We start from the raw sequence: 26,564 nt of genomic DNA on the forward strand, positions 1-26,564 counted from the left end.
TTACCTTTTGATAAAAAAAATTCTTTGATATCACAAAACACAAGTGAACACAACAACAATTCTACATGTATCTTATGAGCCGCACTGTTAGAAATCTACTTCAGACAATTACAAGTAACTGCTGTTGGAGAGTGCAGCAACTACTGTTGTAAAAGATGTGACAAGAACAGAAATAACAAATCTTCTCCTTCCAAACACTATGCCTGTAGTGTGGTCAGAGGATTTGTGGGAGGGCAGGCTGTAAGTGATGCAGAAGGATACAAAGACTCCACCTCCATAGGCTTCCATTTCTGTTTATCAACAACCTTCCCCACTGGGAATGAATCTTTGTGGCAGCAGTGATCATGGTGGTAATGCTGTGGAGGGCAGGGTGGTCTATGGTGCAGAAATCCTAAGCTGGCAGGCAGTCTGAAAGAGGAGTTCATTTTCCTCATGGCTTGTGCAAATTTGCACAACCTTCAAAGTATTTCTTTCTTTCTGCAATGCTGCATCATCAGCAAACAGTCTTAAGTTTTAAACAGCCTTATGTTTTTACTTCATTCTTGGTATCATTGAAATAAATAAGGAATAACAATGTCTTTAATTTATTGTCATGTGAATAAACCTCTCTCTTATCATCACTACCTTTGATGTGGACTCTTCAACCCTTGATGTGGAGTCTCCATCACTTTATGTGGTCTACATACACTAACAGCCATCTCACTACCCTTCTACAGACTGATTAGTTTTGTTAGAAGTACCATGTGATCTAACCTATCAAAAGCTTTGTACACATCAGTAAGACTATTGTCAAGTTACCCTCTCATGTCAATTACTTCTCGTCTCCATAATGAAACTTTTGCTCTGCAGTGGGCTGTGTGCTGTTTTGAAACTTCCAAGCAGGTTAAAACTGTGGCAGACTGAGAGTCAAACCCGAAGTTTTGTCTTTTGTTGGTAATGCTCTTACCAACTCCAGCATGACTCACAACCTACTCTCAAACTTCTGCCAGTACCACAATCCTACTTTTCTACCCTGCCTTGAATCCATTCAGGCACCTATACCACCACCCATGTTCTGCGAATATGTTTTTGTATATCTCCCAATGATCTCTTCACATAGCATATCTAAAATAAAAGTATGACTACAGTCTGTCAGTAAACTGAAGAGCAAGCAGTGCTTGTGGAGGATGAAATGGCCAGAAGAATGTTACAACTGCTGTACAGGAAACCTAAGAATCAGTTTTCTGTCCAGTAGGACACTGCAGTGTGTATTGATATGTGTAGATTCTGTTGAAGTGCATTTCATGTATTGATTATACTAGTTACTACTGTCTGTATTCTGTATCTTGTTAACACATTCAGTGGAAAATACACACTCCCAGACCTGTCTGAGCACCATGTGGCCACCCTTTTGAAAGGCACTTTGTGAAAGTGCCAATGTAAAATTGGAAAACAGCCTGTAGGTGCTGCCACTTGCTCACTCTTCAGTTTACAGAGTATAATTGGTCCGACAACAACATTTTGAGGAGTTTTGATGTAATTTCATTGTTCACTCAGGTTCCTACCCAAGAAAATCTGACGTTTTGAAACAATTTGTTGTTGAACTTCAGCATACATTCATCTTGATAATTATGGTTCTGGGGATGTAAATAGAGATCTAATAGATCCTTTACTACTAGCTGTAGTTATGAACTTCTACATGTAGGATACGGAAGGTATCACACTAAGGATTGCACCACATCCACAGAAACATGTTTAGAGAAATTTTTGTTATGTAATAATATGGTAGGACTTTCAAGATGAATGATTCAGCTATCAAAACAAGATGTCTTAAAGTATCAAACTTATTACAGAATTTGAACTGAACATCTACCTTCTGTTTCTCTTTTTCAAAGTGGAGAGGACCTGGTAATATTCTGAGACATGAACCAGAAAGAAAACCTACTCACACAGACATGTATCTTCCACAAAATAATTGTCATCATGTGAGACAGTAATATTCAGTTTTGACAGCACTTGTACACAGAGTAAGAATTACCAATTAAGCGGTTTTGTCCAAAGGATGCTATAGCCTCCAATGAGTACACAGAAGACCATACCAAGATGGCATTAGGAGGACCCAGATGTACAAAGATTCCTGTCACAAAAGTGTAGAAGACTGTTTTTTCTATTTTATTCTGATTTGACATTGAGAAGGATCAGCTGCCCTTAGGATACTAAGTCCATCTTCCAATCAGGCTGCAAAAAGTAAACAGCTTCTCTGTAGTGCGAAAGAAAACTATTATTGAATTTCTTGCAAATGTGCCAGATCTTACATTGACCAGCCACTGTGTTCCCTTATGTTGCATAGAACATGTAAGCAGCATCAGACATGGCAGAAAGAAAAATATGTTCCTGCAAAGTATAGCTTAACAAAGAACTGCATTTGCCATTAAAGATGTTTATAGTGTTGGTTATCCATTTAGCTGTGGGTTTTAGGATTACTAAACCAAGGAGGCAATAGAAATGTGGGAGCAGTCAAACTTCATTCATATGGATGAAGTGCCTGCTCACAGTGCAGACTGGCAGCCTGCTTTGCAGATTACAGTTTGGGTAGAAATTTACACTGCACCTGAAGCAGCAGCAGCAGACAAATGCATAAATGGGGTTGAACTGCCAGCTGAACTGTATCTGGGCGGCAGCTACCAGCCACCCCACCACTAACTCCTGTAAAAGGCTTTTTGGAAAATTGCTCTATAGAGAAATAAATTTTTGTTAGGAGAGGCATTGACCATTAAAGAATAAATGAGTTAAACAATAACATTAATTTTGTTCACAGATTCATAGAATCTTTTGTAAAAATCAGAAGTACAAAGAAAGTCTAGGTGACTCTTCTCCATACCAAAATACTGCCAACACCAACCATCATGTAGACTTTCTTTATTAACCTGTTCAAAAGATTTTAACAAGTCAAAAATAGTCTCAGTCTTTGTTTAAACTAATTTTATCTCGCTTAACGTATGACAGTTTGTGATGATTTCATACTTCTAAACAACCCAATATGTGGGTTTGCTAGCATGAAACATTTAAAGTTCCTACTAAAATAAATGAACAGATTTTCTTAAAATTTGTGATTCTCCCCTGCCCCCTTTCCTTCTCTCTCTCTCTCTCTCTCAGACACACACACACACACACACACACACACACACACACACACACACACACACACACACACACACACACAATTTTTATAACTTTGGACTATGATAGACAGTTGTGGATAATTCACAATATTTCAAAATTCGTACAACTCTCATCCCACCATCAACCTGAACAGACGTTAGTTCTCCCTTAAATCTTGTGCTACTCTCTTGTAACTACATAAAACACTCACTATTCAAATATAGTATGCAGAAAAGTGTATGCCACATGCACCACAAACATTTCTCACTGGACTAGAAAGTCACACATCAGAAGCTCAGTAGATAATGCCCTGCATGAAAATGGTCAGTACAACTTTGCCCTGTGCCTTTTACCACACAGAAGAATATTTGTGGCTTCACAGCAAGATTTCCCTGATCACAGATTACTGTCTGTTACAATTGACCAGTCTTCCCCCAAATCCTTCCTAATCTTCTGACTCAACAGTGTCATAGTATTTTGCAGGGAGCAGCACATTGCAATGTAGTGCATCCCAGACAAAGTTCCTTGATAACATTGTCTAACTGCTCATCTTCTGCAATCTCACCATACCTTGGTATCCAGCAAACTGCTACAACCTTTACACTACTGAGAAAATTTAGAGAACCAGCATTTGAACCTGAGTTCTGTAACAATTCTACTGCTGCCAAATACATTGTGCATAAGGATCACAATGATAAGAGACAAGAAATTAGGCCTCATACGAAGGGATATAGGCAGTCGTTTTTCCCTCACTCTATTTGTGAGTGGAATAGGAAAGGAAACGACTAGTAGTGGTCCGCGGTACCCTCCATCATCCAACGTACAATGGCTTGCGGGGTATTGATGTAGATGTAGAACCTTCCACCATGTCTGTATCAAGAGAATGAGGTCTTCTATCCTCTAAATCGGTAGTCCCCAAACTTATTTGTAACGTGTCCCACTATTTTTCTGGAAACATTCTTGCGATCCCATATATACATATGTATCCTCTACTAGTAAAGTCACTACAGAGTAGTTAATGGTATTATAAAAATTGTGTCTAATATGAAACTGAACTCAGTATTGTATGAAAATATGCTTTTCTGAGTAATAATTTTGAGAATAGTGAAGGGTCCATAATTCAAGAAAAGGAACAATATTTTGGCCTTTAAGAATTTTATTTCATGCAGATTAAATGGTGAACTTAATAAGATTTGCAGGATTGAAGCTTGTTAGTTTTAGTCATAAACCATTTTCCAAGCAAAGTATATATATATTATATAGAGGGAAACATTCCACATGGGAAAAATATATCTAAAAACAAAGAGATGTGACTTACCAAACGAAAGTGCTGGCAGGTCGATAGACACACAACCAAACACAAACATACACACAAAATTCAAGCTTTGGCAACCAATGGTTGCTTCATCAGGAAAGAGGGAAGGAGAGGGAAAGACGAAAGGATGTGGGTTTTAAGGGAGAGGGTAAGGAGTCATTCCAATCCCGGGAGCGGAAAGACTTACCTTAGGGTGAAAAAAGGACAGGTATACACTCGCACACACACACACACATATCCATCCGTACATACACAGACACATGTCTGCTTGTGTCTGTGTATGTGCGGATGGATATGTGTGTGTGTGCGAGTGTATACCTGTCCTTTTTTCCCCCTAAGGTAAGTCTTTCCGCTCCTGGGACTGGAATGACTCCTTACCCTCTCCCTTAAAACCCACATCCTTTCGTCTTTCCCTCTCCTTTCATCTTTCCTGATGAAGCAACCATTGGTTGCTAAAGCTTGAATTTTGTGTGTATGTTTGTGTTTGTTTGTGTGTCTATCAAGCTGCCAGCACTTTCGTTTGTTAAGTCATCTAAAAACAAAGGTGATGTAACTTACCAAATGAAAGCTTTAGTATGTCAATAGACACACAAACAAACACAAACATACACACAAAATTCAAGCTTTGGCAACCAATGGTTGCTTCATCAGGAAAGAGGGAAGGAGAGGGAAAGACGAAAGGATGTGGGTTTTAAGGGAGAGGGTAAGGAGTCATTCCAATCCCGGGAGCAGAAAGACTTACCTTAGGGAGAAAAAAGGACAGGTATACACTCACACACACACACATATCCATCCGCTTGTGTCTGTATATGTGCGGATGGATATGTGTGTGTGTGCAAGTGTATACCTGTCCTTTTTTCCCCTTAAGGTAAGTCTTTCCGCTCCCGGGATTGGAATGACTCCTCACCCTCTCCCTTAAAACCCACATCCTTTCTTCTTTCCCTATCCTTCCCTCTTTCCTGATGAAGCAACCGTTGGTTGCAAAAGCTTGAATTTTGTGTGTGTGTTTGTGTGTGTTTGTTTGTGTGTCTATCGACATACCAATGCTTTCATTTGGTAATTTACATCATGAGACTGGTTTGATGCAGCTCTCCGTGCTACCCTATCCTGTGCAAGCTTCTTCACCTCCCAGTACTTACTGCAACCCACACCCTTCTGAATCTGCTTAGTGTATTCATCTCTTGGTCTCCCTCTACAATTTTTACCCTCCACGCTGCCCTCCAATGCTAAATTTGTGATCCCTTGATGCCTCAGAACATGTCCTACTAACCGGTCCCTTCTTTTTGTCAAGTTGTGCCACATACTCCTCTTCTCCTCAATTCTATTCAATACTTCATCATTAGTTATGTGATCTACCCATCTAATCTTCAGCATTCTTCTGTAGCACCACATTTTGAAGGCTTCTATGTTCTTCTTGTCCAAACTATTTATCGTCCATGTTTCACTTCCATACATGGCTACACTCCATACAAATACTTTCAGAAACAACTTCCTGACACTTAAATCTATACTCAATGTTAACAAATTTCTCTTCTTCAGAAACGCTTTCCTTGCCATAACCAGTCTACATTTTATATCTTCTCTACTTCGACCATTATCAGTTATTTTGCTCCCCAAATAGCAAAACTCCTTTACTACTTTAAGTGTCCCATTTCCTAATCTAATTCCCTCAGCATCATCCAACTTAATTCGACCACATTCCATTATCCTCGTTTTGCTTTTGTTGATGTTCATCTTATATGCTCCTTTCAAGACACTGTCCATTCCATTCAACTGCTCTTCCAAGTCCTTTGCTGTCTCTGACAGAATTACAATGTCATCAGCGAACCTCAAAGTTTTTATTTCTTCTCTATGGACTTTAATATGTACTCTGAATTTTTCTTTTGTTTCCTTTACTGCTTGCTCAATATAAAGATTGAATAACATCGGGGAGAGGCTACAACCCTGTCTCACTCCCTTCCCAACCGCTGCTTCCCTTTCATGTCCCTCGACTCTTATAACTGCCATCTGGTTTCTGTACAAATTGTAAATAGCCTTCCGCTCCCTGTATTTTACCCCTGCCACCTTTAGAATTTGAAAGAGAGTATTCCAGTCAACATTGTCAAAAGCTTTCTCTAAGTCTACAAATGCTAGAAACGTAGGTTTGCCTTTCCTTAATCTTTCTTGTAAGATAAGTCGTAAGGTCAGTATTGCCTCACGTGTTCCAACATTTCTTCGGAATCCAAACTGATCTTCCCCGAGGTCGGCTTCTACCAGTTTTTCTATTCGTCTGTAAAGAATTCATGTTAGTCTTTTGCAGCTGTGACTTATTAAACTGATAGTTCGGTAATTTTCACATCTGTCAACATCTGCTTTCTTTGGGATTGGAATTATTATATTCTTCGTGAAGTCTTGAGGGTATTTCGCCTGTCTCATACATCTTGCTCACCAGATAGTAGAGTTTTGTCAGGACTGGCTCTCCCAAGGCTGTCAATAGTTCTAATGGAATGTTGTCTACTCCCAGGGCCTTGTTTCGACTCAGGACTTTCAGTGCTCTGTCAAACTCTTCACGCAGTATCGTATCTCCCATTTCATCTTCATCTACATCCTCTTCCATTTCCATTATATTGTCCTCAAGTACATCGCCCTTGTATAGACCCTCTATATACTCCTTCCACCTTTCTGCTTTCCCTTCTTTGCTTAGAAGTGGGTTTCCATCTGAGCTCTTCATATTCATACAAGTGGTTCTCTTTTCTCCAAAGGTCTCTTTAATTTTCCTGTAGGCAGTATCTATCTTACCCCTAGTGAGATAAGCCTCTACATCCTTACATTTGTCCTCTAGCCATCCCTGCTTAGCCATTTTGCACTACCTGTCGATCTCATTTTTGAGACGTCTGTATTCCTTTTTGCCTCCTTCATTTACTGCATTTTTATATTTTCTCCTTTCAACAATTTACTTCAATATTTCTTCTGTTACCCAAGGAGTTCTACTTGCCCTTGTCTTTTTACCTACTTGATCGTCTGCTGCCTTCACTACTTCATCCCTCAGAGCTACCCATTCTTCTTCTACGGTACTTCTTTCCCCATTCCTGTCAATTGTTTCCTTATGCTCTCCCTGAAACTCTGTACAACCTCTGGTTCTTTCAGTTTATCCAGGTCCCATCTTAAATTCCCACCTTTTTGCAGTTTCTTCAGTTTTAATCTACAGTTCATAACCAATAGATTGTGGTCAGAGTCCACATCTGCCCCTGGAAATGTCTTACAATTTAAAACCTGGTTCCTAAATCTCTGTCTTACCATTATATAATCTTATCTGATACCTTCTAGTATACATATACCTAGTATATATATACTAGATACCTTCTAGTTCATGGAGAAGAAATAAAAACTTTGAGGTTCGCCGATGACATTGTAATTCTGTCTGAGACAGCAAAGGACTTGGAAGAGCAGTTGAATGGAATGGACAGTGTCTTGAAAGGATGATATAAGATGAACATCAACAAAAGCAAAACAAGGATAATGGAATGTAATCTAATTAAGTCGGGTGATGCTGAGGGAATTAGATTAGGAAATGAGACACGTAAAGTAGTAAAGTAGTTTTGCTATTTGGGGAGCAAAATAACTGATGATGGTCGAAGTAGAGAGGATATAAAATGTAGACTGGCGATGGCAAGGAAAGCGTTTCTGAAGAAGAGAAATTTGTTAACATCGAGTATAGATTTAAGTGTCAGGAAGTCATTTCTGAAAGTATTTGTATGGAGTGTAGCCATGTATGGAAGTGAAACATGGACGATAAATAGTTTGGACAAGAAGAGAATAGAAGCTTTTGAAATGTGGTGCTACAGAAGAATGCTGAAGATTAGATGGGTAGATCACATAACTAATGAGGAAGTATTGAATAGGATTGGGGAGAAGAGAAGTTTGTGGCACAACTTGACCAGAAGAAGGGATCGGTTGGTAGGACATGTTCTGAGGCATCAAGGGATCACCAATTTAGTATTGGAGGGGAGTGTGGAGGGTAAAATTTGTAGGGGGAGACCAAGAGATGAATACACTAAGCAGATTCAGAAGGATGTAGGTTGCAGTAGGTACTGGGAGATGAAAAATCTTGCACAGGATAGAGTAGCATGGAGAGCTGCATCAAACCAGTCTCAGGACTGAAGACCACAACAACAACAACAACAGCAATCTTCTTGTATATATATATACCTAGTATTTTTAAATCAAGCTAGAAAAAGCACATTCACGTAAGTAATTAGTTGTGAATCTCATAATCCCATTAGTTCCTTCAAAGCTATGTTTCTAAGTGCTTGATACTATCCCTTTAATTTGATCCAAAATGGGATTAGGCTAAATTCTTGAAAAAAGTTTTCAAAGAAGACTCACATGGTAGTTCTATCAGTGAGTCTTCTGCAGATGCCAACAGTTTTAACTGTTTAAGGTTGTCCTCTTCAAATGGATTTCTTATCCACGGCAGTTCATCAGGAATTCTTGGAAAGTAATATCTACAACAAGAAATCAATATTAATTAACACTCTTGAATAAGCAAATAACTGTCAGTGGGATTATTGTGAAACTATCAGATTTTTTTGAGTTCACTGTGTGGGTATAGCCTAACTATCATTTTGAAAATTGAGGTGGTTGAACTTCATTGTTACAATTCTGTATTGAGTGAGAAACAATACATGAAAATTATAAACATTTTTAAAAAGGAATACTTTGGATCTAAGTGATTACTAGTAAAATTATTTCGGAATAAGTACCTGAAACTAGAGGCCAGTGCTTCAAGATGTTCCTTCACGGCAGCTGCTGTTTCCTTGTTAACTTTTATTCCATATGTCTCTAAGAAATCACTGAGGAGTGGGAATGCATCAAAACAGCTGTCTTTCACTTTACTTGGCCATCTTTCAAGTTATTTAATAGTTGCTTCTATTTCAACTTGAACATAGAACTTGTGGATATCCTTCCCTTGCAGCAATAAATTGAGGCTATTAAGAGCACTGAATATGTCACCCAAATATGAAAGACGTATTAGCCAGTTTTCATCATTTAACATGTCCAAGAAACTGATAACAGATTTTGCATCACTTCCGTGCTCCAATAGGAAGATTCTCAGCTCATCTCGAAGCTCAAATAATCTTGATAGCACTTTCCCTTTTGACAACCAGCGTACTTCACAGTGCAGCAGAAGTGTTTTGTGTCCACTGCCCATCTCATCGCACAGTATGGCAAACAATCTTGAATTTTTAGGTCTAGATTTAATGACATTTATGATTTTAACTGCATAATTAATCATTTTCTGTAGGCTTTCAGACAGACAAGGGCCTCTCAATGCAGTCTACAGTGAGTCCACTGAACAGAAGGGCGACTGCCCTAACTTTGGCAATCAAATCTCAGTAAACGCCAGACATAGTATGGGCACCTTTAGTCATCAGTGCAACACATTTTGTCCACTCTATTTCATTTTCTACCATAAAGCCATCAAGACATTTAAAAATTTCTTCCCCTGTTGTTGTCATTGGCACACATTCACAAAAGGGCATTTCTTCTTCTATGCTCCCATCAAATTCAAACCTAACAAAAACTAAAAGAATAGCCTCAGTGGCTATATCTGTGCTTTCATCAAGCTGAAGTGGAAAGTGGTCACTTTGCTTGGAAACTGTAATCATGGGCTGTTTTAGAAACTCTGACATTTCATCAATACTTCTCTTTGCTGTTGTGTTTGAAAGGAGCTTTTCGTCAATTAGTCTTGTGTACTTCTCACTAAATGAAGCATCAGATATTATTTTGGCCACTGGTAAAATAATATCCTCTCCTATGGTGTGAGCTGCCCCCTTTTCGGTTTTCAATACAAACAAACAAAGCACGTTTTCACAGTCATGAGCCACATTGTTGCAAGTGGAAGGGAAAGCGATGTTGCATTATTGCAATTACTGATGAGTCCGTGCCTGCACTGTTCTTGTTTCAGCCAGAGCACATTATTAAGCCACAATAGTTTCCTGCTTAGAATGATTTTGTACATTACTATTCAGATTATCAAACTTTCCTCTTGAACTAAGATTTCATAATTTCAGTCAGTAAAATATTTCACCTGAATAGGTGGGATGCAACACACAGTTTGGGAAGCACTGCTCTAAATAACTATTTGTTATATAGCTTGGAGGGCACATGTTGAAACAGAACAAATGAGATACTTCTTCTATGCCTAATCTGTTCTAGTAGTGCCCCCTTGGCAAGGGCTCCCATACGGTAGTTTGTGTGTGTGTGCGGGGGGGGGGGGGGGGGGGGGGAGGTAGGGAGACCTAGACCTGAGGGTACGGACTATTTCAACTTTTAAATCATTTTTTTGAATGAAAAAACACTGGCTTACACTATTATTTTTTCCATTAGAGTTGGGTGGAGGAGGGGGGGGGGGTGCAACCCCCCCTTGGCCCCAGGTGTGGGCACTCATGACCCTTGAAATGTATATTTTGGATGTGAACCCTGAGGGTACAGACAGAGAAATACTGGAGCAGCCAAGTGCATTCCAGTGTATAAAGTAATAAACTAGTGATACTAATCAAAAATGTTCTAAAGTGGTAGTTTCATAAGATCATAAAGGAACTTTCCATGCAAAGTGAGTCAGACTCAGGAGGGGCTAAGGTGATCTTCACATAAAACATCATTTTTTTTCACTACTGTTTCTGAATAATAACATTTTAGACAAATCTCTGAAGGTTCTTTGGCAGCAAATCATTGTGAAAATCACGAAGGGAGGAGGGGTACCAATGGCATGGTGTGCCCATGACTTTGAGGTACTGTGAATTTTATAGGTCCACTGGACCATGCTACATGGGTGGAAAGGGAGTGTGCATAGGTTGAGATTGGAAGTGATATCTATTTTTCTCATGGTAGACTAAATGGTGTATCTTCAAGTAGGATGAATAGCAAACCCATTGCCATACAACCATCATGTAGCTGAGCCTGTAAAAAGGCTCTATAAACCTAATGAATTTTGGAGTGATACTTTGATAGGTTTCTTAGTTGTCTTAATTGTCATTACTTTGCCAGAAGATGACTACTGAGAAACTTGCTGAAATGTTGCTCGAAAATGAATATACACTGAAGTGCCAAAAAACTGGTATAGGTATGCATATCAAAATACAGAGATGTGTAAACAGACAGAATACTGTGCTGCGATCGGCAGCACCTATATAAGACTACAAATGGCTGGCACAGTTGTTAGATTGGATGCTGCTACTATAATGGCAGGTTATCAAGATTTAAGTGAGTTTGAACATGGTGTTATAGTTGGTGCACGAGCAATGAGACATAGCATCTCCAAGGTACAGGTGGAGTTGGGATTTTCCATTACAACCATTTCATGAGCCTACCCTGAATATCAGGAATCTGGTAAAACATCAAATCTCTGACATTGCTGTAGTCAGAAAAAGATTCTGCAAGAACAGTACCAATGACAACTGAAGAGAATCGGTCAACGTGACAGAAGGCAACATTTCCGCAAATTGCTGCAGATTTCAATGCTGGGCCATCAACAAGTGTCAGCGTGTGAACCGTTCAATGAAACATCTTTGAAATGGGCTTTCGGAGCTGATGACAGTACGACACAAAGCTTTATGCCTCACCTGGGCCTGTCAAAACCAACACTGAACTGTTGATGACTGGAAACATGTTGCCTGGTCAGATGAGTCTTGTTTCAAACTGTATCAAGTGGACGGATGTGTATGGGTATGGAGACAACCTCATGGATCCATGGACACATCATGTCAGCAGGGGACTGTTCAAGCTGATGGAGGCTCTGTAATAGTGTAGAGCATGTGCATTTAGAGTGATATGGGATGCCTGATACTTCTAGATATGACTCTGTCAAGTGACACATATGTAAGCATGCTGTCTGATCACCTGCATCCATTCACATCCATTGTGCATTCTGACAGACTTGGGCAATTCCAGCAGGACAATGCAACACCCCACACATCCAGAATTGCTACAGGGTAGCTTGAGGAACACTGTTCTGAGTTTAAACTCTCGCGCTGGTTGCCAAACTCCCCAGACATGAACATTATTGAGCATATCTGGGATGCCTTGCAATGTGCTGTAAAGAAGAGATCTCCACCCCATCATACTGTTAGGGATTTATGGACAGTCCTGCAGGATTCATGGCATCAGTTCCCTCCAGCACTACTTCAGGCATTAGTCGAGTCCATGCCACGTCGTGTTGCTGCACTTCTGCATGCTTGCAAGGGTCCTACATGATTTTTAGGCAGGTGTACCAGTTTCTTTGGCTCTTCAGTGTATTACGCAGCTGATTTCTGAAGAAAAATTTATCTGTGTAAATACAGAGTAAGCCTGCATTCGCTTATCTATAAACCTGATCAGATTAGTTGGGCCTGTAGCCTGTGTCCTGTAACTGAGGTGCTTGAAAATGTCAAGTATCTCATTAAAGGGATTGACCAAAAGATAGCAAAGTTTTCATTCTTTTATGTGTGCCTGTCAACAACCCAATGCTTCTTCTATTTGGTGAGTGGTCTCCTTTACTCTTAAATTATTTACATTTTGTTGGATAGTTATTTAAAATATGTATGTATACTAATATTAGGGATGTGATGCAAGAATGTCATATTTACCACCAACCATATTTATGAATGAAAAAATTACCTTTATTTTCACACTGCTGTGTGGTTCTTATGATGTCTGCAAAATGTGTTAATTTTCAAACATGACAGTTACAGTGATCTACAAAGACACCTAACAAATAGATGAGATATTTAGTGAACACTTACAAATATGAGCCTGGCATGTCTTCATCATGTGTATACCTTTCGGGAAACTGTGTATATAGATGAAATGGTGCCAGTGATCATAATTTAAACCAATTTTTGAGGTCTTGTGGTATCACAGAGGAACTTAGAAGTTTAGTCACCTCCTTTAAACTGTATGTTTTATCCCTGTCATTTAACTTGTAAACTGAAGACAGCAGACACTTTCTACATGCATTCAGTTTTGTGAAGTAGCATGCCCCTTATCGGGAAAGAGAATGATCTATTCTTGTTCTGTTACAAATATTCTTTGGCCTGCCCTCTCAGATATGAAGATGATAGGCTTTGGGTGGATCTGAACTGGTGCGCCAGTTGGAAACTCTCTGGTTGCTGAGGACTTCAGTCTGAAGCCGCCAGGGAAACCCATGGAATGGTGGATAGTGATGTTCAGCTTTGATAAAATTGTCCACATACGCATATTGAGAACTGAGTGATGGTAGAAATCTACTGGTAGTACTCAATTATCCAAAGAACACTCTCACTTCCAACAGTTATGGAATAGATCATATTAAGAAGGTACTGAAAGCTTCCAAATGCAGAGAGAGGACCAAAGCAAGAAAACAGAAGAATGTTATTCTACTTTCTGCTGCCACAAGAAGTGACTGAGCTTCATTTAAGCAAGCAAATCTTCCAACCACTTGCAAAACTGTAATATCTTCTGGGATTGTTGCCAAAATTTTCCCAGGCAGCATCATTGTAGAACTGTTGTGACTCACCGATCTTTCAAAGTGCTGCCGCGCAGTTACACGCGTCCTCTACATGCGGCGCTGTCTGCCAGCCATGCAGCAGCAGTGCCACCTAAGCGGCAAGCCAGCCAGCGGCCGATAGACTTGGACTCAGTTATGATTTGACTGTTAAAGTGTGCACACATCTTACTCTGTTTACTTGATCTGTGACTTTCATGTATTGCATCTTCCTTGAAATATGTTTGTTCAACTTGAAGTTATTACAATTGGCGACGAGGATGGGATTTTTCTTTTCCATCATTGACCCACATGTTTCCATGGCAACTATTGCAACATCTCATAGAACAGCAAACGCTTCTCACAAAATACGATTCGTGATTTCATCGCGGCATCAAATGTGGGGTGTCTCTCGTCGTTGTCTGTACCTACTTTTCCTCCTTATGACGAGATGGTGGAAGACTGGTCTGATTACGAAAAATGTCTTCGACAGCACTTCTTGGCATTTCATGTCACGGACGAACAAACATGTAAGTCTCTGTTCCTTTCATGGATTTCACCTCAAATGTATCGGTTGTTGTCGCAATTGGCTCCTTTGCAGATCCTGCAACTTTGTCCTTTGCTGAAATGTGCCCACTTCTGTCCATCTATTTTCAAAAGCAAACGCATGTGGTAGCCTCTCTTTTTGCCTTTTATCGTTGTCAAAAACAACCGAATCAATCCTATCGTGCTTGGGCTGCTGAACTTCACGGCCTCAGTAGAAAGTGTCAATTTGTTACTGAAGTTCACAAAGAATCCTATGCCAATTCCATGGCACGGGATGCTATTATCCGATCAGCGCCCGACAGAGAAGTTAGGCAACGTGCCCTTCAGTTGGCAAATCTGACTCTAGATGAAGTCCTATCCATCACTCAGTCTTTTGAAATTTCTCGCACTGCTGGAGCGCAAATAGAGGCATGGGGCAACATTGGGGAAATACAACTTCTGTGCGATGTTGACGAAGCGTGTGGCATGTCCCCGCCGGCCGACGTGGCCACAGTATGCTCCCAAGCACAGCCTCGGCCTAACCGTAAACAAACCTCTAAGAAACTGCAGCAAAACCCATGGCAACTTCCTTCATGTCCGTGGTGTTTTATGAAACATTCACAAGAAGATTGTCCACAACATTGGGCGATGTATCACAAATGCAAAAAAAAAGGGGTCATGTGTCATCCATTTGCAAATCCGACCGCATACATGATGTTCGTGAACATGACGCTGATTCTGATTTTGTGTTGTCTGTCAATTGTACTTCTTCCCTTTCAGGGAAGTTATTCCTCACTGTCCCAATACTTGGTCGAGATGTTCCCATGCAGGTGGATACTGGTTCTGCTGCCACTATCATCAGTTCTCAGACGTATCTTCAGTTGGGTTCTCCAATCCTGTCACCTGTCACTAGGCAATTACGGACTTATAATAAACAGAAGATTTCTCTCTTGGGACAATTTGATGCTGAGGTATCTTACAAATCTGCCATTCGCACTGTTCCCATATTTGTGGTCAACCATAGTTACGCGGAGAATCCTTTTGGTTTCAATGCCTTTCACGTTTTTGGGTTCTCCATAGATGACACTGCATGTCACTTCCAATGAGTGGCCCTCTCCTGTTGTCATTGCTAAGCCAAATGGTGATATTCGTCTCTGTGGCAATTTCAAAACCACTGTAAATGCTCAATGCCTTATCGACACTTGCCCTATACCTGAAGAATTATTCACTAAACTTGCTGGAGGCCAGTATTTTTCTAAACTTGTCCTGTCAGAAGCTTATCATCAATGTCCTCACTACACTGCTTCCCGGCAGTTTCTGGCCCTTAACACGCCTTTCAGTCTCTATCAATACCAACGATCGCCATTCAGGGTTGCCAGCGCCCCTGCTCTCTTTCAGCGATTCTTAGAAAAATTATTGCTCACTGTCCCTGGGTGTATAAATTACCAGGACGACATTGTTGTCACTGGCTCCACCACTGACAAACATCTTCAAAATCTCTGCACACTTTTTCATGTCTTACAGACTGCCAGTGTTAAGTGTAAACTTCAGAAATCAAACTTTTTTCAGGCACCTATCACGTACTTGGGGTTTCAACTCTCTATGGATGGTATTCGTCCACTTCAGCAAACTGTCGCTGTGATTGGTGCTCTTCCTCACCCTACATCTGTTAAGGAACTGCAGGCCTTCTTGGGGAAAATAGCATACTGTCACATGTTTTTACCATCTGCTGCTTCGGTAGCTCAGCCATTGCATTGCCTGTTGCATAAAAACGTGCCTTTTCACTGGTCCGCGTCATGCAATGCGGCTTTCCAGAAATTGAAGACTATGCTGAAACAGGCCCCGTGCCTGGCTACTTATCAACCAACATCTTGTTCTTGTCACGGTTACTTCTCAATACGGGGTAGGTGCAGTCCTTGCGCACCATTTTTCTGACAGTTCTGAACAACCTATTGCTTATGCCTCCAAAAGGCTCACGGATGCCCAACAAAGGTATTCTCAAATTGAAAAAGAAGCTTTGGCCATTATTTATGCTCTTCATAAGTTTGGTGTTTTTCTCTATGGATCCAAATTTCATCTTGTTACGGATCACAAATCACTTGTTTCCTTGTTTCATCCATCAACGTCACTTCCCGACAAGGCTGCACACCGTCTCCAGCGTTGGGCTCTTTACTTGTCTCATATCGATTATGAGATTCATTTCTGGCTGACGGTTCAACATGTGAATGCTGATGCACTGTCTCGCCTTCCCATGGGTCCTGATCTGGCATTCGATAGGGACGAACTTTTGTGTTTCCACCTGGATAGCGCCGAGCAGCGGGTTGTGGACGGGTTCCCCATCACCGGGGACCGGCTGGTGGCTGCTACGGGTTCTGCCCCTATGCTCTCCCGGGTTTTACACTGTATTCAGAAGGGCTGGCCAGATCGTCTGTCTGCTAAGACTTCTGATCCATTGCGGAACTACTACGCTTTGCATTACCGCCTCACGGCTAGGGATGGTGTTATCCTCCTTTCCACCGAAAATGCTTCGCCGCGTGTTGTGGTACCTGTGTCTTTGCGTGCTTCGGTCTTGTGCCTCCTTCACCGAGGGCACTGTGGTGTCTCTCGCACAAAATCTCTGGTGCACTGTCATGTGTACTGGCCTGGCACCAACTCTGAAATCGCACACATGGTCCCTGCCTGCGGCTCTTGTGTGTCACAGGCCGCCGCCCCGTAGCCATCTTTGTCACCATGGCCTTCACCTGAGAAGCCCTGGGAGCGTATTCATGCGGACCTCATGGGACCTTTTTTAGGTACTTATTGGCTTCTTGTGATTGACGCCTACTCTAACTTTCCTTTCATTGTCCGTTGCACGTCGCCTCCTACCGCAGCAACCACCAATGCTCTAGCTCGCATTTTCTCTTTGGAAGGCCTTCCCTCTTCTCTTGTTACTGATAATCCTCCGCAAATGCCTCTTCCGATTTTGCAGATTTTTGTGCCCGTCACGGTGTCATGCATGTCACAGCTCCTCCATTCCATCCACAGTCAAATGGTGATGCTGAATGACTGGTCTGCACATTTAAGGCTCAGATGAGGAAACTCTTGACTTCTTCTGCTGCTCATGATGTGCTTCTCCAATTTCTGGCTTCTTACCATTTCACCCCCATGGACTTCCACAGCCCGGCTGAGCTCTTAGATGACCGACAGCCCCGCACACTACTTCATCTTCTGCGGCCTTCCACCGCACGGCCGTGGGTGCCTTCGCTTGGCGGGTTCACCGACGACGACCTTTTATGGGTACGGGTTTATGCCAGGTGGCCAAAATGGAGTCCTGGCCGCATCTTATGACACCGTGGCCGACGCCTGTATGAAATCCAGACGGACACGGGTGTTGCAGTGCATCATTTGGACCAGCTTCAGCCTCGTGCGCTGGCAACGCCTGTTCCAGATGCCACTACACCACCTTTGGCTCTACCAGACTCTCAGGATACTGGAATCTCTTATTACTCACAATGCAGTCCTCTCACCATCATATCGGTGCCAGCACAAGAACTGACACCACCAGGAGATGTGCCCATGCAGGAACCAGATGATCATCATCTGTCGGAGCAACTCTAATCGCCTCCTTCTCCTACGGACGCGGACACATCGCCCATGTCTCCTGTTATAACAACCAGACTTGCCACAACGGGCAGATTGGTGCACGGGGCCCCAGCAGATTCGACCCCCATGTCTCCTGTCATCTTGACCCATTATCATTGGGGACACTTTCGTCCATACGGGAAGCCACCTCCTCGAGACTTTACGGCCCATCAAACAACACCTATCGATGTTAACAATCTACAGGCCACCTCCATCAAGGCCTGTGCAAAAAATTCAAAGGTGGGAAAAGTGTTGTGACTCGCCAGTCTTTCAAAGTACTTCCACGCCGTTACACGCGTCCTCTACATGTAGCGCTGTCTGCCAGCCATGCAGCAGCAGCGCCACCTAAGTGGCCAGCCATCCAGCGGCCACTAGACTTGGTCTCAGTTATGATTTAACTGTTAAAGTGTACACGCGTCTTACTCTGTTTACATGATCTGTGACTTTCACGTATTGCGTCTTCCTTGAAATATATTTGTTCAACTTGAAGTTATTACAAGAACATTCATTGTTTAAGCCACATTACACCTGAGGAAAACTTCAGCTTTTACAGGTTACCAGCAGATGGCTAACTACTGCCTGTGATATAGTGATGGTATGACTTATTACAGATGGACTGACATCTACTGGATGGGGGATTTTTTAAAAAAAAAAAATTGCCCATGGAAGAAGTCCAAAACCCATTCCCTGTCTGGGCCAAAATTAGGGAGCAGAAGGCGAATGCAGGACAGCCCTAGAAATACATCTCCCATCTGACATTAAGTATTTTAATTTTTGCTGTTTGTGAATGTTCCATCTCTAGTATCTATCCCCAGGATCTATTTACATTACACTAACTGTCTCTATTAAATTATGGTTGCTGTATATATTAAATATATTTGTTGACATGCCAATTTCTGCAGCTTATTTCACCTTAGGACCCCAATAAGGTGATGTATGAGATATTTATAAAGTATCTTCAAAGCCAATTATGTGCCTTTTCATGAAGCTATATGCTGGTATTGCTGACTTTTCAGTTTTTGAACTTAATGTGCTATTTATATAAGGTGTGGTGCCCAGAATCCATGCAGGTTGTCTGCCATGTGCATAGCATACATTTGGTACTCTCAAACCATGGCTGTCATTCACTTAGTGCAGGTTTATAATTTCTCAGAGAGATTGGAACATTTGTCCAATGCTATATTTGCTGAGAAAATGTCCAGTTTTGCTTGATGTGGCACCTCATCAATACTGTGAGACCAGATCAAAATTGAGACCCCCACATTGATAAAACAATTTGGATGGAGGGCATTCAACATATTCAATGAAGGAGCTACCAATGGCTTGTTAGAATGTCTGTGACTCTGTTGGCTTTTTCAGCTCAGCTTCACTGGGACTGAGTAAATATGACAAACATCGCCCAAATGTACACCAGTCTAATCAAAATAATGACAAGTACACAAGTTTGAATTACTCACTCAAAGACACGGAATTGCTACAAAAACAGATTCTGAGTGTCAGTAATCAATCTTTCTGAGCAACTTTAGAATGACAGTGCCATTTTGTCTCTGAATAAAAGTGGGAACATCACTTTGAGTCCACAACAGCTACCAGTCATGAAAATTACCAGTGGAACAAGATGTTAAATAATTGAATGGTTGTGGGCATTGCATTGGATGATGTTATGTAAACCTTCACAATGTCCATGAGATATTTGCTAAGCATCTATAGGTATTACTGATACATTGCCAATGTGGCTCACCAATTTATGCACTTTTCTAGCAAGCAAGTGCATAAATTACCAAGTAACAACAGCAGCGCATCAGGAGCATCTCAGATGACAAGCGACAGACTCATGGAAGTATTGTGCAGTTTGAACACCACCATTGAATGCAGCCCTTGTGAAGAGATCAAGCATTTATTACACTGAGGAAGCCTCAAACAGCACCATATGTCAGAAACCTCCAGCAAGACACTTTATTTTCAGAATGTTTTCAATACCGAAGTCCATTATTAGACTAGCCATGATGCAAAGGATCCAATTTTTCCACAATAATGACAGACTAGTTATTTTTATCAGCAGATAAAGATAATGTAACTATTTTCCTTGACTCTGCAGATGAACATTGATACACATCCATTTCATTGTCATTCTTTACACAGTAATTACACAAGAGGGACCTGATGTGGGCCTTAGTAAGCTATTGTTGCTTAAGCTTGGTCTCTATAGAGTATTTAAAAATTTCTACCACAAGCTTCTAGAGACTGTAGAAGGGACAAAGTAGATGAAGTTTTGATGAGGAACCCAAGTCTGGAAATGTACTGTTTGGATGCCAAGTTTGAATATTGTATCACTTTCAAATCTTCCACTTCACGGAATGCATACAGCAGAAGCAATGAACTCTGAACTGTGTGGTCTATAGCAGCCCATGGGATGGGCTATGGTTTGAGTACTCATGATTGGGTTCTTTTCTAAATGATAAAGATGAGAATGCAACCCATCCATGGAGCATCACAGTCAACCCTCCTACCTTTGAAGGAACCAGTCTTTCACAGTTGTTGTAATCAGAGAAAAATGGTCTGTAATATCATAATTACAACAGGGACTGATAACAGTGCCCTCTTCTCAATTTGTGTACATCAGCACCTACATCTATATACATACTCCACAAGCCACCATACTGTATGCGGTGGAGGGTACCCTGTACCACCACTAGTCATTTCCTTTGTTGTTCCACTCACAGATAGAGCACAGGAAAAATGACTGTCTGTAAGTCACCTTATGAGCCCTAATTTCTTTTATCTTACCTTCATGGCCCTTACATGAAATGAGTGTTGGCAGCAGTAGACTTTTTCTGCTGTCAGTTTCAAATGCCAGTTTTCTGAATTTTCTCAATAGTATGCCTCGAAATCAATGTTACCTTGCTTCCAGGGATTCTCATTTGAAATCCCAAAGCATCTCCGTAACACTTGCATATTTCTTGAACATAATGGTAGCAAATCTAGCAGCCTGCCCCACAGTTGCTTTGATATCTTCCCATAAACAGCAGCATTGGCGGCAAACAACTATGGATTACTGCCTGCCATGTCTGCCAGATGTATGCAAACAGTACAGTTCTGGATGTGGGTTTCTTTTCAAAACTTTACTTACTAAGTCCACTCTACAACCCCAACACCTCTGTAATATGAATTGTTGAACACCCTGTGTAACCATCGTAGCTGAAACTCTAAGGTACTCCCTAGTACAATCAAAGGAATGCAGTTAGCTGTAAATTACATTTTGGTTTGTCTAGATACATTATTTTTATTTACAAAGATGTTGACAGCAAATGCAGTGGTTTTTTTAGTTGACCACTTTACACATAGCACCGAGTGAGGTGACACATTGGTTAACACTGGACTCGCATTCAGGAGCATGATGGTTCAAACCCACATCTGGCTATCCTGATTTAGGTTTTCTGTGATTTCCATGAATTGTGATTTCCATGAATTGTGATTTCCACGAATTGCTTCAGGCAAATTCCAGGACAGTTCCCTGGAAAGGTCATGGCCAGTTTCCTTCCCCACCCTTCCCTAATCCAAGCTTGTGTTCTGTCTCTAATGACCTTGTTGTCAATGTGATGTTGAACACTAACCTAATCTCATCTTTAGATGTGGCATTACCAAACTTTTCCCACATGTTTGAATGTCCACTTACTTTCTGTAAAGTGGGCACAAAAAGACCAATGTCACAGACATGGGCTCTCCATTTTCACCAAGTATTTCTAAGTTCTTATTGAAATTGTTGAAGAACAAGTTTTAAACTCTACTCCTCTCATCCACTCTTTGGCTGCCTGTATTAGGGTAACGTATATATTTTTTTAAAATTTTGGCTCAATGACTGGATGAATTGTATCAGTTCTTCCTCCACGTGATTCCAGACAAGCAAAATTCATGTGTACAAAGGAAGTAGCATGGGAAAGCAAATTACCATTTATCAACATGTTGGTTCAACTGAAATTGAGTGGTCAGCTGGGGTGTTCTGTGGATAAGCAGGTATCACATACAGATCTTTATCTAAATGAATATGTTGGTGAGTCCATGGTGTTCGTGGAGAAGAGTGCTGCACTGAAAAATCACACAAACTATCAGTGTCACATGTGTCATAAAACTTTTATCCTCATCAGCAATTTTATATCTGTGAGCACAAGGGGAGAGCACATAATTGATGTGCCACCAATAATTATTAAGACAGTAATAAAGAACATGAGTTTTAGGAAAAAAAGATTTGCTGCATGATGACAAGAATGTGATTAAGAGTCACTTCTAAACAGCAAGAAATAAGATCACCCTGTGTAACAAGGTTCAGTCAGAGTCTAGGTTTGATCACTGAAGTAGGATTGTCACACAGCATTCACAACTGTTGATCCGATGAGGCAGGGGCCTGTAGTGAGCAATGGCAGCATGTGGTGACAGCTGAGCAGATCAAGGACACAAGGCAGGCGGTGTCCAGCAAGCACTGGACTCACGAGGCAGTGGTCAATGACAGTTCATGGTGAGAGTGAGATGACTAGGGAGTGTGCTGCAGCCAATGTCCTTCTGGTTGCAAATGGGTGTGCTGCTGGTTTGGCTACTTGCAGAGACAGCCAGTGCTGGAACTTGCAGAAAAACTCTTGTTGGAACTTGCATAACTGCTGGCTGTGGCCCCCGCATGGCTGCTTAAGTACACACCTAGCAGAAGCATACTTGAGCTGTCTCCAGTGTAGGAAATAAGTTTGTAATTGTGGCACTGCCTGGAGTGATACTGCACTGTGGTGTTGTGCCGTACTTTCTGTAAGTCTGCCAGTAAATACCCTTATATTTACTGGCTACAGATGTGAAATCTTGTGTTTACTTTCCAGCAGCCGAGTTGTGACAAGGCAGCCGCCAGAAGGCTGAATGTGATGCAGTAGAGCTGAATTGTGGTGGGGTACCACACCAGGATACTGTAGGAACCATAACCTATATGTCTCAGAATAATTAAAATAACCCAGGAAATATTACAGCAACAAACATTTAATTACAAGAAAAGAGCAAAAATGAAAGGAAGGAAGTGATGCCCCATGACACAGAGACCACTACAGAAATAAATAGTAAAAGCAAATGATGCAAGACCAGAATAGTTACAGTCAAAAAGTAAATGGCAGTGTTCCTGGCCATTAAAAATAAAATCTAATATCTTTGAAAGAAAAGAAAGCATACAGATAGATAGATTACTTAGAGCTGATGTAGATAAATTATGGTGGAAGAGTATAGGTTGGAGGCTGGGAGAGAGGGGTTCACAAGAAACAGCAAACATTAGTCCCAGCGGACTTAAACGGAAACCAGATGTTATCTTTAAAAATACCAGTTTATATATGACATATATGAAAATGGGATAAGCAGGAGTATTTAGGGATTAAGTGGGTAAATTATTCAGGACCATACTTCAAGGGAGGCACAACAGGACATGATGGAATGTAAGTCATCAGTGAAATGTTAAGAATAGGCAACATCAGCTTTATATTTGATTTTAGTTTTGTTCTGGGATTTTTTTCTTTATAAAGACACCCCTATGTGTGAATAAATGTTTTAGATGTGAAAACAAAGTATCACCCACAATGTACAGAAAAAATATTGTTTGAAGCAAAATTAAGACAGCATATTAACATGTAACATATGATGAAATCTTGAACATTCTAACATGTGACATACTCAGCTAGCAGGATGGCTTTAATCAATGAAGAGTGTGTTCGCACAGAATTTAAAATGCTTTACTTTTCCATTGGCCATTCTGATTTAGCTTTACTGTAGTTTCCCTAAGTCACTTATAATTTATGGGGGGATGGTTTCTTCTGGTATGCCATGGCCAATTTTTCATGCCTTATCATTGCCCACCTGAGTTACCCAATAGTGTTGTATCTCTAATGATTATAATGCCATCAATACATTAAAATCTTACCTTCCTTATTTAATTTTTTGCCCTCTTTCGCTCCTTCCAGTCCCAAGTCCTGGATGCTTTGTCCCATCTTCTGTTTAGGTTTTTCTGTTGATTTCTTTACTCACCTCTATTTAAATTTTAATGTAGTTCAAAATGCTTCCAAATCTTTCCTCTTTCTTTTTTACATAGTTCACATCTCACATCCATACAAGTATCCAATACACACATAGAGTCTTCTGTAGTCCTATTATGATGTCTGACATACTAGATACATTTTGCTGATGGAAGATTTCTTTGTTTGCCCCAGTATGTTTCTGATGCATTCCTGTATATCATGTCAAAAATGGAATAAGTGACTGTTCTAATATTATAATGCTTAATATGCATGGTAACATAATAACAAAAAACTGAGCAGTTTCTTCAGACACTTCTGAAATTTTGGTGCTGAGAGTGGTACCAAATTTTGTTGCTGACTGTGGTACCTACATTTCCACATATTTGGCTGTTGGTTTCCACTTACTATCAACATACATTTATCCTTCCAGACTGTGTTCTTAAAGTGAAGGTTGTTTCTTCCTTGCTAACTGTAAGAGCTTAAGATATTATTTGTACACAACATTGCTCTTTTGTTAACCAGATAAATATGTGCCCCTGTATGACTTCTAGATTTAATTTTGGGATCATGGTACACAAAAGTTATTTTTAAATATTTCATGAGTTTTCTCTGAAATGTTTCATTGTAGAGTGATTACTTTAGCAGTACAGTCATTGTATTGTGCAAACCATGTGGGGGATATAACAGAAGGCAATTGACATTTTAATCTCAGAAATGTAATGCATTGGAAAAATATTAAGTAGAAATTCATGAGTTTGTGTGAGAACTAACAATAACTGAAAACTTTAAATGTTCCTCTGAAAAATCATAAAACAACACACACAGAAATGCCATACTAACAAATGTAAATACGCCTGATGATGAAGGTTTAAACCTTTGAAATCATGGAGATATATAAACAGTGACTGGTAACAGTAAACTTGTTGTTTCATTTAATAACTGAAAAGCAAAACAAAAACAAACCAAATTCTCTTTATCTCTTTTCAGTAACTGTTCTACATTTCTAAGGGTGGTGTTGTGTTTTTCTTTTCTTTTCTTTTCTTTTTTTATTTTCAGTGAATGACCTGTTATTAGCTATATCACCTCAATTTTGTTTGTAGTTGTGCTGTTGTCATTGTGTTCTCTACTGATGGTGCTATCTGCCAACTAAATTTTTAAATATTACTGTCTATGAAATTATCCTAAGAATATTTGGAATCACAGTGATGACTACCCTCTGAATAATTGTCTTAAAGTGTGCCTTCTTGGTGACCTTAACTTTGTAAATTTTACACACCGTATGATCCATGTAATAGACATAACTTTCAAAAAAATTTGACAGTGGAACTTGCCATTCTAAGATAATCCTTAGGAACTATTGATAGTCCTGAGAATAAGTAAGAGTGTTATATCATTAGAAATGTTTATAGAGAGATTGGAAGAGTCAGACTGGACAATTTAGAGGCATTAAATCTCAGTTCCTACAGTCAGTGCTGAACTTATGTTGAACATTTCCGTAACCATGTTTGAACAAAACTGTGATCATATTTACTTCATCCACAGCTGTTTTGATCCTACTCCATTATTACAATGACATGGTGCTTAAAGAAGTATGGTAAATAAAAAATTTTAATAACACAAATCTAACAAGTAACTGGATTTCCAGAATTTCACTGCAATAAGCAGAAAACCAGTAACTATTCATAAGGACATAGACGTATAAATGAATGTATTTCTTTTCATTATTACATTTAGAACCACAGTAATAGATCATATGGTATAAGATGTAAGTTGTAGCAGTGTGAATGTTGTCCCAGTATTTTTTTTTTCTGGGAGTATTTCATGCATGTAAACATTTTATAAAGAATGTGTACTGTAATATTCTAGGAAGGTGAGTTAAACTGTATTAGACCTCAAAACAGTGTAACTTAAACCTTATGACAATGGACATTGATAAATAACTAATTTTGGATTTATATTTTAGGGTCACAACACAAAAACAAATATGACAAATCATTACAGTCACTCAGTCTTGCATATTGACAATGCAACACATTCTGATGAAGGCATCTACAAGTGTGAAGGCACAAGAGGAGAACAGAAAGGTAATATTTTCATCATGACACTTGTTTCATGGCAATTAAAAGAGAATACTATTTCATTTAAGGGATGTATTTGACCAAACCATCCACTTCCAGTTCATAAATTCCCTTTATTTTTACAGATGTAGCTCAATCTGTTGTAAAATATGTTGAAGCTCCCACTATAACACCACTTGAAAGAGAGCTGTTCATAGAAAAAGGTAATGCAGTCACACTGAAGTGCTTAATTACAGGAATTCCTACTCCAACAGTACATTGGTACCGCAATGGAAAAGAATTGATTTATTCTGAATCTGAGGTAAGTCTGTAATGTGTAGTTTAGTCATCTGTGATTGGCTTAACAAAAGAAACACTACTGAAGTTCATTA

The 26,564-nt window shown here is 40.2% G+C and overlaps 1 protein-coding gene across 1 annotated transcript in view; it reads left to right on the plus strand.

Annotated features, from left to right (window-relative positions):
* The window catches only part of LOC124555753 (hemicentin-1-like), an 817,128-nt gene that overhangs the window by 241,095 nt on the left and 549,469 nt on the right, over positions 1-26,564 (plus strand). Inside the window, exons 13-14 of the mRNA XM_047129776.1 lie at positions 26,079-26,199; positions 26,319-26,494. Of these exons, the coding sequence (XP_046985732.1) occupies positions 26,079-26,199; positions 26,319-26,494 (297 nt within the window). The remainder of the gene's footprint in view (positions 1-26,078; positions 26,200-26,318; positions 26,495-26,564) is intronic.

This window comes from Schistocerca americana, chromosome X, assembly GCF_021461395.2.
Source record: "Schistocerca americana isolate TAMUIC-IGC-003095 chromosome X, iqSchAmer2.1, whole genome shotgun sequence".
NCBI lineage: Eukaryota > Metazoa > Arthropoda > Insecta > Orthoptera > Acrididae > Schistocerca > Schistocerca americana.